At 48.1% G+C, this 15,218-nt stretch overlaps 1 protein-coding gene across 1 annotated transcript; it reads right to left on the reverse strand.

Moving 5' to 3' along the window:
- Positions 1-5,010: 5,010 nt before the first annotated feature.
- Positions 5,011-5,946, reverse strand: LOC112544916 (olfactory receptor 14C36-like). The gene is made up of 2 exons (XM_075912159.1): positions 5,370-5,946; positions 5,011-5,153 (listed from the first exon to the last, which is right to left on the reverse strand). Exons 1-2 carry the CDS (start codon positions 5,944-5,946, stop codon positions 5,011-5,013), a joined length of 720 nt encoding a protein of 239 aa, XP_075768274.1.
- Between the last annotated feature and the right edge of the window lie 9,272 nt (positions 5,947-15,218).

The raw sequence follows: 15,218 nt of genomic DNA on the forward strand, positions 1-15,218 counted from the left end.
GCCCCAGAGGAAGGAAACACAAGGGATAATCCTCAAGAGATGGTTACCTTCTCCAGCAAGGACATGAATCCATCATGACAAATAATCCTTCTGTAAGAAACATGTCTATGTACTACCAGAAGATTAACCCCAAACTGCTCACATCCCTCAGGATGAGGTTCTGCGGGCATGAGTAGGCTGTGCTGGGCAGAGGGCAGCAGTTCCGTGGGGCTGGCTGGATAAGCAATGGGGTGGGAGTAGCTCTCCAGGCCTTGCAGTGGGTGGAGGAGAGCTCCTCAGAGCTGGCCATGCCAGCCCCTTGTTTCTTTGGGGGCAGGAAGGATGCTTACTTGCACCCATGCGTGTTTCTGCCTCCCTGTGGCCAAGACACAGTATAATTGTCCCTGCGAGCAGCCTCCTCCCTTCCTGTGTTAAGAAAAACAATCCCATTCCAGGATCATAGAATCATAGAACCATAGAGCTGGAAGAGACCTCAGAAGGTCATCAAGTCCAGCACCCTGCCCTAGGCAGGACCAATCCCAACTAAATCAACCCAGCCAGGGCTTTGTCAAGCCGAGACTTAAACACCTCTAGGGATGGTGACTCCACCACTTCCCTAGGTAACCCATTCCATTGCTTCACGACCCTCCCAGTGAAATAATTTTTCCTAATATCCAACCTGGACCTCTCCCACTGCAACTTGAGATCATTGCTCCTTGTTCTGTCATCTGTCACTACTGAGATCATTCCACGAGGCGTACAGATAGTTCGGAATGGTTTGAACAAGCCGGCATTTAAAAATGGCGCCGGCCGGCTTATGCAAATGAAGCCCGGGAAATTCAAATCCCGGGCTTCATTTGCAAGTGCGGTATGCCTACATTACCACCCTAGTTCGAACTAGGGTGGTAGTGTAGACATACCCGAAGTGTTTTGCGGACGAGTTCTTGCACAAAAACTTCTTGCACAAAAGCACATCCACACCCCAAAGCGCATGGATTCTGCATGGACACGCTTGCACAAGAAAGCTCTGAATCACAGAATGGCCATCAGAGCACCTGTGCTTTTTCCAATAGGGTCTTTTGTGTCAGAAACCCCTGTAGGGCATCCACACATGCCTTTTGTTGCTGTAGAACAAAAAGGAGTTATACCTCGCAGAAGGAGGCTTACCTACCCCAGCGAAAGACCTCTGTTCTGCCGATTGAGGGTATGTCTAGACTACATGGCTCGGTCGACGGAGCCATGTAGATTTGTTTACTAGGCATAGGGAAATGAAGAGGCAATTTAAATAATCACCGCTTCATTTACATGTAAATGGCTGCCACGCTGTGCCGATCTGCTGTTTGTCAGCATAGCGCGATAGTCTGAACACTCCACGGTCGACATCAAAGCCCTTTGTTGACCGCTCTGGTAAACCTCATCCCACGAGGCATAACGGGGCGGTTGACAAATGCCTTTGATGTCAACGGGGGAGTGTCAAGACTATCGTGCTGTGCCGCCAAACAGCTGATCGGCTCAGCGCAGCAGCCATTAAAATTTAAACGAAGCGGCGATTATTTAAATCGCCACTACATTTCCCTATGCCTACGACCCTAATCTACATGGCTCTGTCGACGGAGCCATGTAGTCAAGACACACCCTGACTGTAGATTTTCTTGAGCAAAAATGCTCTTGATGCGTGGACACTCCGGGGGCAGGGGGGGGGGAGGTGTGGTACAAAAACCTTGTAGTGTAGACGTAGCCTAATATGTGAGCGTGGGATAGAGTGAAGGGCATCTCAGAGCAGGAAGTGGGGGCGTGGGGTCATTTGGGATCTGAGGACAAGAGGCTGGGATGTGTGAGGGAGCTGAGGACAGGAGCTGCAGTTCTATGTGTGGGGTGCAGGAGTCGGGGCAGCGGATTGGGCATTTAAGACAAGTGAGGGGAGTATAGGACTCCAGGGAAGAGGGCTGAGGGGAGGTGTGGGGGAATGCAGGAGTCAGGACAGGGGGCTTGGGCGAAGCTCAGAACAGGAGGTTTGGTGCATGCGTGGGGGAGTTCCAGTCAGGAGGTGAGCAGAGGAGCGTGGGCTTTGAGTGAAGCCAACATCCTACCCAGCTGCCAGATCCCTGTAACAGCAGTAACCGTATTGCCCAGCTCTTGGAGAGTTCATATCCACAGCACAAGAGCTTTTTTGTGACGGTACTGCCCTCCGTACCCACACCTCCAGACGCAGTACTGGCACCTCCACTCAGAGCTTACCTGGAAAGAACAGAGGGTACCTGTGAATGCAAATGTCTGACAGTCGGGTGGGCAGTGTCTTAAATGGCAATGCCGGATCTACCCCATTTTTTTTTGCTCAACAACTTTTTCCCCTAAAGTGCTGGAGGTAGGTACCTGGCCAAGCGAGAGGCTGGGTCTTGGCAGGGCAGTGAGTGAGGGGTTGTGAGGGGGTCTCAGCAGGGAGGTGAGTGAGAGGCTGTGGGTGTGGGGTTGCTGAAGTCCATGAAATAAGGGCAGGTGTGGGACCTCTGCCCCAGAGTGGGAGTTGCCCTCCCTGGTCCTGGCATAAACCTGGCAGAGCTCTTTGACTTTCATTCGCACCTGTTCGTGGGTACGGACGTGTCCTTTTGTGGCCAGGCTGTCGGCCAGCCGACCATAGACATCCCCATTACTGCATCTGGTGTGGAGATCCTGCAGGTGGGTTTCATCCCCCCCCCCCACATCTCAGTAAGGTCCAGGATCTCCGCACCACACCAGGAACATGCACATCATTTCCAGCCCCTGGAAGGCTCCTGAGAGCTGTCTGACTACTCCCGGGAGCCGTGGAGGGCTGGGTACCAGCTGCAAACTGGCTCATGTTAGGGGTACAGTGAGTCAGGGGGAGCTGCAGAGTGGCTCAGGGCTGTCAGGTCAACTGCGAGCCAAAAACCCCATCTGCAGAGGCTGCGGCTTTAAGGGCTCCAGGGGAGGGAGAGGGAATAGAGTGGACAGAGCGGCCAGGACGACACCCTGTCAAGGGCTGGAGACCCTCTATTCTGAAATAGCCCCTATTCCCTGTCTACACGGCCCCTATTCCAGAATCACTCTTTCAGAATAGGTGTCATTCTTCGTTGACTGAGGTTTTCAGAACCCAGAGTAAACTGTCCATTATTTCAAAATCATTTTGGAATAGCAGCATTGCTGTGTGGACACTCGCTTAGTTTATTTTGGAAGAACGGTCACCATTCCAAAATAACTTTGCTGTGCAGACACATCTTAAGTGGCTGAGGAAGTGGGAAACAGAGGCAACACACGGGCATTTGAGAGAGAGGCACTGGGACGAAGGAGCCAGTGGGCGATGGCCCCACCATTTTTAAAAGTGGGGAGTTTTGGAGCAGTGGGCGGCTCAAGGCAGGACCGTGACATGATGGGAGGTGGTAGGAGAGGACTTCAGGGGTTGGGGGATGTGGATGCGTGGGGCCACATTTCATGCGCTTGTAGCCCCCTGCTGCTAGGGAACTTCTGTCTTCTCTGGTTTGACAAGGAGTTTGTAGGACAGCTGGGGTGTGTCTAGACTACAGGGCTTTGTCGACAAAAGTGGACTTTTGTCGACAAAACTATACCTGTGTCCACACTGCCTTTGAGTTATGTCAACATAACGTCGACAAAACTCAGAAGTTTTGTCGACGTATGTAAACCTCATTCTATGAGGAATAACGTCTTTTGTCGACAGAGTTATGTCAATAGAAGGCATTATTGCATCTACACTGTCCTTTGCGTCTACACTGTTATGTCGACAAAGCGGCTTGCTTTGTTGACAGAACTGGCTGTAGTTTAGACGCTCTTTGTCGACAGAAGCTTAGTCAACAGTATCTGTTGACAAAACTTCTGTCAACAAAACCCTGAAGTCTAGACATACCCCTGGTGTCTGCATTTCCATCCTAGAAAACCAGGCTGGGGACACCATCCAGCGTGAGAGGCGCATACTGGTGGAATCTCCCAGGCAGTGGGCAGAAGGGAAGGAGGTAGGTTGAGCACCATCCATGCCCAAGAGATGTTCATTGAAAACAGGTCTGTGAAGACCTCTGAGGCTGAGGACGCCACCTAGCTACATAGGATGGCAGCAGCACCACCGGGGAAGAGTAAATGGCTCCATTAGAGCTCGGAAGTATTTATTTATTGAAATTAAAAAAAATTATTACAAATAATCAGTGGGGTTTTTTGTAACAAAAAGAAGTGCCGATGCTAGGGTTGCCAATGGTTTTGTTGAACAAAACAAACAAAAACGCCAGGGAAAACTTAGAGCAAAAAATAAACAAAGCAGTCGTGGCCACTTTAATTGCCGCTTCCAGGGCCGGCTGAGGACTGTGTCTGAGAAAAGCAGCAAGTGCTCCCAAAAAAAGGTGACGACACCATACCGGTGTGTACCATCACAAAAAAACCCACTGCAAATAATTATAGAAGGATCCTAACACATCATACACATGACAGTAACATTCCATGAGAATGAAACTGATCCTTTAAATAGCAGCTGTCTACAAATCTGTAGGAACTTTTTTTTTTTAATTCTTCATCATTGGGAAAAGAAAATGTCATACCCACCTTGTAAATTCCAAAAGTCACCTGGAGCTAAGAAACAAGTCAACCAATGAATCAGGAAAATGAAACAATGGAAAAAGAAACAATGACGCAAACAAAGTCAACCCTCTCATATACCATCCACAGTTGTGATCCCCTAAAATAAGGCAAAGTGACCAAAAGTAATTTAAGCTCGTTACTGACATAGCTATGGCTGTTGATGTCCTTTGCAATATGCTCAGAAAACATGGTTCCATTACCAGTAGAAATCCCTTAGACAGATAGACAGAGGGGTGTGTAGGAATATTTACAGCTAGCCACATCGATTCGGATCTTACTTACACAGGTGTGATACAAAATTAACTCATTTAATGCCAGGGTCATTAATCTGGTGCATCCAATCTTCTCAGGGAGAGAATTTGTCATTACAGCATTTGATTAGCTCCATAAAGAAGCTCAGAATGAAACTGCAGTCAAGGCACAATGACAGACACTTTAATTGTTGGTGAATAACCTCCACACGATCAGTTTCTTTAGGGCAGCTTTGAGCTCCTTGTTCCTCAGGCTGTAGATGACGGGGTTCATCATGGCAGGCACCACGGCGTAAAAAACACCCACCATCAGATCCAGAGTTGATCCTGAGCTGGGGGTGGATTTCAGATAATTAAACATGGAAGTGAAAATTGACAAGGAGACCACAGCGAGGTGGGGGAGGCAGGTGGAGAAGGCTTTGTGCCGGCCCTGCTCCGAGGGGATTCTCAACACCGCTTTGAGGATCTGAACATAAGACACAATCATCAAAACAAAACAGATGAAAACTAAGGATAAGCTAATGGCAAGAAGCCCAACTTCACTGAGGTAGGAGTCGGAGCAGGCCAGCTTGAGGAGCGGGGGGATTTCACAGAAGAATTGGTTGATGACGTTGGACTGGCAAAACGGTAACCGGAAAGTGTTCCCGGAGTGCAGGGCAGAGTAGACAATACCAGTGATCCAGGCACTAGCGGCCATGTTAACACAGGCTCTCCTGTTCATCACTCTCTCATAGTGCAGCGGGTGGCAGATGGCGACGTATCGGTCATAGGCCATGACAGTGAGCAAGACAAAATTAGCTGCAAGGAAGGCTACAGAGAAAAAGACTTGGGCGACACACACAGGATAGGAAATTAACCTGGTGTCCAGGAGGGAGTTGGCCATGGATTTGGGGACAGTGACAGAGATGCAGCCGAGGTCTGTAAGGGACAGGTTCCCCAGGAAGAAGTACATGGGGGTGTGAAGACGGTGGTTGAGGATGATGGCTGAGATGATGAGAAGATTCCCCATCAGAGTTGCCAGGTAAAGTACCAGGAACAGCACAAAGTGCAGAATCTGCAGCTCTCGGACGTCAGAGAAGCCCAGGAGCAGGAACTCGGTCACGGTGCTTCGGTTGGACATTTCCTCCCTCAGTTCACAGTGTGGGGGCTGAGGAGGGAAGGACACAGACAGGGGTGTGAATTAGAGTGATACAGGATACGGACCTGATTCCCCACAGCAATTGGGGTATGTCTACACTACCCCGCTAGTTCGAACTAGCGGGGTAATGTAGGCATACCGCACTTGCAAATGAAGCCCGGGATTTGAATTTCCCGGGCTTCATTTGCATAAGCCGGCCGGCGCCATTTTTAAATGCCGGCTTGTTCGAACCCCGTGCCGCGCGGCTATACGCGGCATGGGCTAGATAGTTCGAACTAGCAAGCCATTCCGAACTATCTGTACACCTTGTTCCATCTCGTTCCACGAGGCGTACAGATAGTTCGGAATGGCTTGCTAGTTCGAACTATCTAGCCCGTGCCGCGGGGTTCGAACAATCCGGCATTTAAAAATGGCGCCGGCCGGCTTATGCAAATGAAGCCCGGGAAATTCAAATCCCGGGCTTCATTTGCAAGTGCGGTATGCATACATTACCACCCTAGTTCGAACTAGGGTGGTAGTGTAGACATACCCTTGCTTATTCTGTGGCTGTCCGCGATGCCTAGTGTCCGTCCCAGTTCTCACTGGGGGTGGTGGGTTACCGCACGGATGTCAAATGGCCTGGCTCCCATACAGGCTATGGAGCTGCATCCATTTGCAAAATTTGAAAATCTGGGAGTGGCTGAGGGTGGCTCAGGTTGAGGCTGGATACAATGGTCTATGAAGGATAGAGCAACGCACAGTTCCAACACAACAGCTCCAGCTAAGACGGATCCCCTGTTGCTACGAGCAGCAAGCCCTGGGCACGGGCATGGAAGCAAAATTCCAACAGTGCCTGAAAATCACTTTCTGGGGAAACAAGACTCACAGTGACTCAGCGCCCCGCATGGGAGCTCATCTATCAAATTTCTTTGCATGGTCACATGTCCGTCCTGCAGCCCAGTTTTGATCAAAGATGCCAGTCTGGCAAACTCAGATGTTTTAGCTACGTCTAGACTGCAAGCCTCTTTTGAAATTGAGTGTCTAGTCTATGACCGGTACTTTCGAAAAAACAAGCCGCTTCTTCGAAAGAGCACGCAGGCAGTCTGGAATGCACAGTTTACATTACATAGCGCCTTTTTTCAAAAGTGCACTTTCTAAAATAGTTGTTATTCCTCATAAAACGAGGGTTTCCACAGTCGAAAAAACTGCCGCGTTCTTTCGACTTACTTTTGAAAGAACATGCAGTGGTCTAGACGCAGGGGGAATTTATTCAAAACACACCCTTTCTGTTTAAATTATATCAAAGAAACATTTAGGGATTCTACTAAAAAAAAGAATTCTGTGGAGGTCTGTTACTCTTGAAAGAAAACTTGGGCATTGGAAAACTCATCACATCTGTTTTCTTTAATTTACCTGAACATGTTTTAGTTTCTGGTGATTTTCTAGACTACAACTGGAACTTTCGAAAAAGCAGGCTGCTTCTTTGAAAGAGAGCACCCAGGCAGTCTGGATGCTCTCTTTTGAAAAAGCACAGTTTGCATTACATAGCGCCTTTTTTCAAAAGAGCACTTTCTAAAAAAGGCATTCTTCCTGATAAAACGAGGTTTTCCGCGGTCGAAAAAATTGCCGCATTCTTTTGATTTACACAGCAGCAGTCTAGACGCAGGGGAAATTGTTTTGAAATAAGGACACTTTTTTCAAAAAAAAACCTGTAGTCTAGATACACCGTTTCTGTTTAAATTATATCAAAGAAACATTAGAGATTCTACTAAAAAAAAACATGTCTGTGGAGGACTGTTCCTCTTAAAAGAAAACCTCAGCACTGGAAAACTCATCACATGTGTTTTCTTTAATTTACCTGAACATGTTTTAGTTTCTGGTGATTGGCTAAATATTTTAGTTCTTATTGAAGAAAAACAAAAGTGTGGTTTTCACAGTTTCTAAGACAAGTCAACTGTTGGTTGCTGACAGGAAAAAAAAAAACCCCACGAAGCAGCTGGAAATGTTTCAGTAAACACAGATAACAAGTCGAGAAGATTTCCCCTTGTCACTCCCAATTTCATTATGAAATCTGCCCAGGTCATTCACACCTAACCCTGTTGGACTGAAAGAACAGACTTACTGTGCCGGGCGTTGCGGGATGCTCCCAACCTGTGCCTGTCTGTGAATAATGTCCCTGGGTTATCCAGCAGCTGGTTCCTGGACCCTTTACTGTATTTCCTCATCTCAGGCAGGCTTGGCTGAGAGGGGAAGGACCAAACAGGAGGGGCACAGAAAGTCCTCTCACCCTGCAGCTGTGGACAGGATCCTGGCACGTTCAAGCAGCAAATATGGTGACAACTCCGGATGTCCCTGCTCCGGGGCTAAGTGGCTGAACCCAATCTTGAGGCCGAAGAGCCCAGCTCTAATCTCACCTGCGGAGCAAACTTCCCTGTCGCCCTGCCCTAGCTGACCGGGACGAACAGAGGGGCACACAACATGCCCCGGATGGCACACAATGGCAGCATCCTTGGAAGGACCCTGGCTCCCCCCAAGGCAGGACTCAGGAGCTATTGGAAGGAGATTGCAGAAGAAGCTATTTATGTCTAGAATGGGCATGTGACAGAGAACAGCCCAGAGCCGACGGGCACCAGAGCCCCATCTAGCCTAGGACAAACTGCTCCTTCAATATCTCCACAGAAGGCGCTCTGGGAGAGCAGAGATTTGTTTTTGCCTCCCGTATTTCATCAGCCCCTCTTGGCATGCAGCCCCCAGAGGATCCCGCAGCTCAGGCTGCCCCCGTGTTTGATATTGGTCACTAAGAAGCAGCCAGTGGGAAACTCAGTGCAACGTCGTAAACCGATGTCAGTTGATACAGTCTCCTTGAACTCTGAGTAATTAGGGCATGTCAAGTGGAGATGCATTCTCTTGATTTCTCTGGAACTTTTTTGAGCTCCACCAGCTGGTGATTGGTCCCAATCCCTATTCTTTGCCTGTGAAACTGAACTTAAGATGAGAGAAAAGTTCCCAGCTTGTCTGCATTTTCTTAGTTCTGTGCCACATGGGATTCATTGCAGGGTGTAACTTGTAACATGGATTTTCCAAGGGCAAGTCCTTCCTGACCAATCTGATTAGGTTCTATGATGAAGTAATTGGCTCTGTGGACATGGGAAAGTCAGTGGAAGTGATATACCCTGACTTTAGCAAAGCTTTTGATACGGTCTCCCACAATATTCTTGCCAGCAAGTTAAGGAAGTATGGGTTGGATATCTGGACTGTAATGTGTTTAGAAAGCTGGCTAGATTGATTATTGGGCCCAACAGGTAATGATCAATGTCTCGATGTCTGGTTGGCAGTCAGTTTCTAGTGGAGTTGTGATGGACCGGGCTGGGTCTGGGCACTGTTGAGGGCGTAAGCTCAGGGCAAATTGCTCAAAACCAGAGCTACTCACAGCCCTCGACTGGAGACCTTTCCCAAACAGACCGCAAATCAGTCACACCGAGCGCTTCAGCTGCCAACCTGGCCTGCAGGAAGCCTCACGAGCAAAAGCCCTCAGACACTCCAGCTTTCCCTGTGCCACAATCAACTGCAGAACTCACACACGTGAGGGGTTATAAAACCCGATCTCACCAACTCCGAACAGATCCTCCCAGTCCCAAAGAACCAGCCACAGTCCCCGGTCAATTTACACTTTAGATCAGGACTACTAAATATTGGAAGCCACAATGATACCTCACAGCACATGTGGAGGACCGCAACTTAAGTGTGGTTGCATTTGCATGCAAATATATATGCAAATAGTTTCCTTCACACTGACGGACATGAATACAAAGATTAAGGCAAGACTACACAGGCCCCATTTAAGTCAGTTCTGCTGGTATTAATACAACGCAATAGTTACCCGATTTCCACTCATAGGACAGCTCTTTTAATGAGCAATGACAGTCCAAGAATTTAACTACTAAAACGTATCTCAACAGAAGACCATTATATTGACTACTTTTTTGTTTTGGCTCCTACCTATGGGATGCGTGTTGAGCCCCACGTAAACCCCAACTACACCGTGGGCCACAAACAGATGGGCCGTGGCTCATGTGTTGAGTAGCTCTGCTTTAGCTCTTATCCACAAGAGAACGCTGGGCCAGTCCTTTAGAATCTAAAATCTAAAGAATTATTAACAGAAGAAAGAAAATGTTGAGAGTGAGATTGTTAAGAAGAATACTTCACAGACATCAATCACCAAGGGTGTGTCTAAACTACATGGCTCCATCGACAGAGCCATGTAGATTAGGCTGATCAGCAAAGGGAAATGAAGCTGCGATTTAAATAATCGCGGCTTCATTTAAATTTACATGGCTGCCCCGCTCTGCCGATCAGCTGTTTGTCGGCAGATCGGGACAGTCTGGACGCTCCCCTGTCGACATGAAAGCCCTTTATCGACCTCCCCGATAAACCTCATCCTACGAGGCATAACGGGCAGGTCGATAAAGGGCTTTCAGGTCGGCGCGGGAGCATCCAGACTAGCGCACTGAGCCAACAAACAGCTGATCATTTAAATTTGAATGAAGCCGCGATTATTTAAATCGCGGCTTCATTCCCCTCTGCCGATCAGCCTAATCTACATGGCTCCATTGATGGAGTGAATCCTGGCCACAGTGCCTGTGCCAGCTCCAAGCCTGCCAGCCCAGAGCCAGCAGTGGCCACCGGGGCTCCTGACCCAAGTGGCCCCAAAACATGAGCCAGCAAGACACTGGCAGCCAGCCCTCCACCGCTCCCCAGGAGCAGTCTGCCAGCTCCCAGGAGCCTGACAGGGGCTGGAGAAGGCGGGCGCCTTCCTGGTCCAGGGTAGAGTTCATGGACCTTATTCAGGTTTGGGGGGGATGCCCCCAACGTCCATGATCTCCGCACTAGATGGAGGAACGTGGCCGTCTATGGCAGGATAGCTGCCAGCCTGGCCACCAAAGGCCACATGCAAACCCAGGAGCAGGTTTGCATGAAAGTCAAGTTGGTCTGGCAAGACCCCAACCCTGAGCCCTGAGCTTCCCCTCCCCCTTCTTCCCCTTGCTTCCCCCTTCCAATTCCCTCCTCCCAGGTTTCCCCCTCTCCTCTCCCACCCTCTCTCTTCCCTTCTCCCACCTCCTTTTCCCAGTCTCTCCAGAGGTTCATTCCCCCCCCCCCCAGTTTTGTTCAATAAACCCAGTTTCTGTTCATGAAAATACGTGTCTTTCATTTGACATCAGGAAGGGGGGCTAGGGAGGGGTAAGTGGAAGGACGTGAGGGAGGAATGGGGCAAAAGCCCTCGGTGGGGAGGACTGGGGAGTCTCTGAGGACTCTAAGGGGAGGACGCTCTCCCCCAGGGCCTCCTGGATCCTGACAGGCCCCCGTTGGACCCTCCGGATGGCAGCCTGCAGCAAGTGCAGCCGGGCTGATGGCAACGACCGCATGAGAGGCACCAGCCTGCCCAGGGGCAGCTCTGGCTCCATGTGGCCGAGTGCTGTGGTGTCCCGAGTGCAGGCACTCAGGGCACTCCAAACCAGGACTGCTTTGCTGTCTCTCATCCAGGTAGACAATCAAGTGGGGAACCCTGAGAACTGTCTGTCCGGGGTGGGGGTCGGGTCCCTTTAAGCACAGAGCTCAGTTAGCCTCAGGCAGCAGGCCCACACACTAAGTCCTAACGTGATGCTCTGATGGCACTGGTTCTGGCCAGCCTTAACCTCGGTTCAGGGTCCACTCAGTGTGGACGTGCTATTTCGAAATAGCAAAACGCTATTTCAAAATAGTTTTTGTGTATAGATGCGTAATTTTGAATTAGCTTAATTCAAACTAACTATTTCGAATTAAGTTAATTAGAAATAGCACTGTAGTGTAGACATACCTTAGGTGCTGAGTGTGCTGAGGTACCAGACATAAGAGCGTGAAGGCAGAGGAATGACACAGCTGTCCATGAGAGCAGAATCCTGTCCAGCAATTGTTACAGAGCTAGGAACCATAGTCGACCCCCCAACAAGGAATGGCCTTGGATTAATTCCATACCAGAACACCTGAGGCATTCCAGCTGCTCCTTTGCACTTCTGAAGGGCAAAGCCTCACAAGGGCGGAGTTAGGGCAGGTGACCTAGGGCCTGTCTACACTACGAATCTGCACATTGGAGCAGTACTGAGGTAGCGGCAACACTATTGTACTTCTGTGGATCGGGCTCCAGGCCCTAATTCGAAGAGCAAGTGGATGAGCTGAAAACCAAGTCACTGGTTTTTCTCGTGGCTTGGTGAAAGTGCTTGGGAGGTGGGCGCTAGTGGGACTCCGGCATCCTGGTCTTTGAAATGTTGATTGTCCGTGGCCAAGTGGATCTTGCTTCTGATGGAACCTTCCTTTGGTGGTTAAAGACGGTGAAAAGGCTGACGCCAGACTGAAGGGCTTAAAAGAGAAACATTAAGTGACCAAGGGAACTAGGAATGAGGGCCAAGTGAACAGGAGAGTTGGAGAGAGCGGTGCTGGAGTGGGGGGCTCAAGGGACGGTGGCATCATTTGTAAAGTGGAAGGCCGCGTGGGGGTGGTGGATTGGACCAATGGGCAGCACAAGGGTAGGTGGCGTGAGGCAGGACTTCGGGGGTGAGGTGTGGCATGGGCGGGCACGTCACAGCTCAGGTGCCGGTAGCTCCCCCTTTTTTAGGAGAACTCCTTCACGTCTGGTTTAACAGAGTTTGCGGTACGATTGCACATGCAAGTTACATATTTCGGCTAGAATTTCAAAGTATTTCAGAGTATCATAAGACAACTAGTGAACCAGAAATGAATTAAAAAAATAACTTGATTTGGACCCAGACTCTGAAAGAATTTGATGTGCCTAACTCCCATGGGACTGAAACCATTGTTTTGCCACTGACTTTCCTAATGCATTTGAGCAATAACCAGTACTTCAGAATTATATGTCTAATTACAATAGGCCTGGTTTAACATAGAATCATAGAATCATAGAATAATAGGACTGGAAGGGACCTCTAGAGGTCATCGAGTCCAGCCCCCCGCCCTCAAGGCAGGACCAAGCTCCGTCTACACCATCCCTGACAGATGTCTATCTAACCTGTTCTTAAATATCTCCAGAGAGGGAGATTCCACCACCTCCCTTGGCAATTTATTCCAATATTTGACCACCCTGACAGTTAGGAATTTTTTCCTAATGTCCAATCTAAACCTCCCCTGCTGCACTTTAAGCCCATTACTCCTTGTCCTGTCCTCAGAAACCAAGAGGAACAAATTTTCTCCTTCCTCCTTGTGACACCCTTTTAGATATTTGAAAACCGCTATCATGTCCCCCCTTAATCTTCTTTTTTCCAAACTAAACAAGCCCAGTTCATGAAGCCTGGCTTCATAGGTCATGTTCTCTAGACCTTTAATCATTCTTGTCGCTCTTCTCTGTACCCTTTCCAATTTCTCCACATCTTTCTTGAATCCTTATCCTTCATCACATCCTTATTCCTAACTGCTTTTCCCCAAAAAAGGCACTAAGCCCTCTATTTAGCTTTAGGCACGTGATGCGTCTTCGCACTGGCTTATGAGGTCATTTTTTGAATGATTTACTATAGTATGTATGTATGTTTTTTAAATAAATGAAAAAGAGAGCCCACATAATTATAGAGGGATCTAATTGCATTTTTCACCCTGAAAAAGGAGAACCAGCATAAACTGAACAAATCACCAGGACCGGATGGCATTCATCCAAGAGTTCTAAAAGAACTCAAATGGGAAATTGCAAAACTATTAACTGTGGTTTGTAATCTACTCTTTAAATCAGCTTCCGTACCTAATGACTGGAAGGTAGCTAACGTGACACCAATATTTAAAAAGGGCTCTAGAGGCAATCCTGGCAATTACAGACCGGTAAGTCTAACGTCGGAACCAGGCAAATTAGTCAAAACAATAGTTAAGAATAAAATTGTCAGGCACGTAGAAGAATGTAATTTGTTGGGCAAAAGTCAACATGGTCTCTGTAAAGGGAAATTCTGTCTTACTAATCTATTAGGGTATGTCTACACTACCCTCCTAGTTCGAACTAGGAGGGTAATGTAGGCATACCGCACTTGCTAATGAAGCCCGGGATTTGAATTTCCCGGGCTTCATTAGCATAAGCGGGGAGCCGCCATTTTTAAATCCCTGCTGCTTCGAACCCCGTGTAGCGCGGCTACACGGGGCTCGAACTAGGTAGTTCGGACTAGGGTGCCTATTCCGAACTACCGTTACTCCTCGTGAAACGAGGTGTACCGGTAGTTCGGAATAGGCACCCTAGTCCGAACTACCTAGTTCGAGCCCCGTGTAGCCGCGCTACACGGGGTTCGAAGCAGCGGGGATTTAAAAATGGCGGCTCCCCGCTTATGCTAATGAAGCCCGGGAAATTCAAATCCCGGGCTTCATTAGCAAGTGCGGTATGCCTACATTACCCCGCTAGTTCGAACTAGCGGGGTAGTGTAGACATACCCTCCGAGTTCTTTGAAGGGGTTAACAAACATGCGGACAAGGGGGATCCAGTAGATATAGTATGCTTAGATTTTCAGAAAGCCTTTGACAAAGTCCCTCACCAAAGGCTCTTGTGTAAATTACATTGTCATGAGATAAGAGGGAAGGTCCTTTCATGGATTGAGAACTGGTTAAAAGACAGGAAACAAAGGGTAGGAATAAATGGTAAATTTTCAGAATGGATGGGATAAGTAGTGGTGTCCCCCAAGGGTCAGTTCTAGGACCAATCCTATTCAACTTATTCATAAATGACTTGGAGAAAGGGGTAAGCAGTGAGGTGGTAAAGTTTGCAGATGATACCAAACTGTTCAAGATAGTCAAGACAGAAGCAGACTGTGTAGAACTTTAAAAAGATCTCACAAAAAACTATGTGATTGGGCAACAAAATGGCAAATGAAGTTTAATTTGGATAAGTGTAAAGTAATGCACGTTGGAAAAAATAACCCCAACTATACATATAGTATATTGGGGGCTAATTTGTTTATAGTATTTATTTACTGATTTTTAAATAAATGAAAAAGAGAGCACACATAATTATAGAAGGATCTAGTTGCACTTTTAACCTGAAAAAGAGAAGAATAAATAGAAACTTCATGAAGTCCGACTTAACTGTGGCTGTTGGATATTCTGAGCAAGATACCTAGCTAGCATGGTGAGTGAGGTTTGCAGTATAAATCCCTAAAACAGATAGACAGGTGTACAGGAAGATTTACAGATAGACACCAAGGCTGCATCTAGACTGGCATGATTTTCTGCAAATGCTTTTAATGGAAAAGTTTTTCCGT

The sequence above is a fragment of the Pelodiscus sinensis genome, chromosome 30 (assembly GCF_049634645.1).
Source record: "Pelodiscus sinensis isolate JC-2024 chromosome 30, ASM4963464v1, whole genome shotgun sequence".
Taxonomy (NCBI): Eukaryota; Metazoa; Chordata; order Testudines; family Trionychidae; genus Pelodiscus; species Pelodiscus sinensis.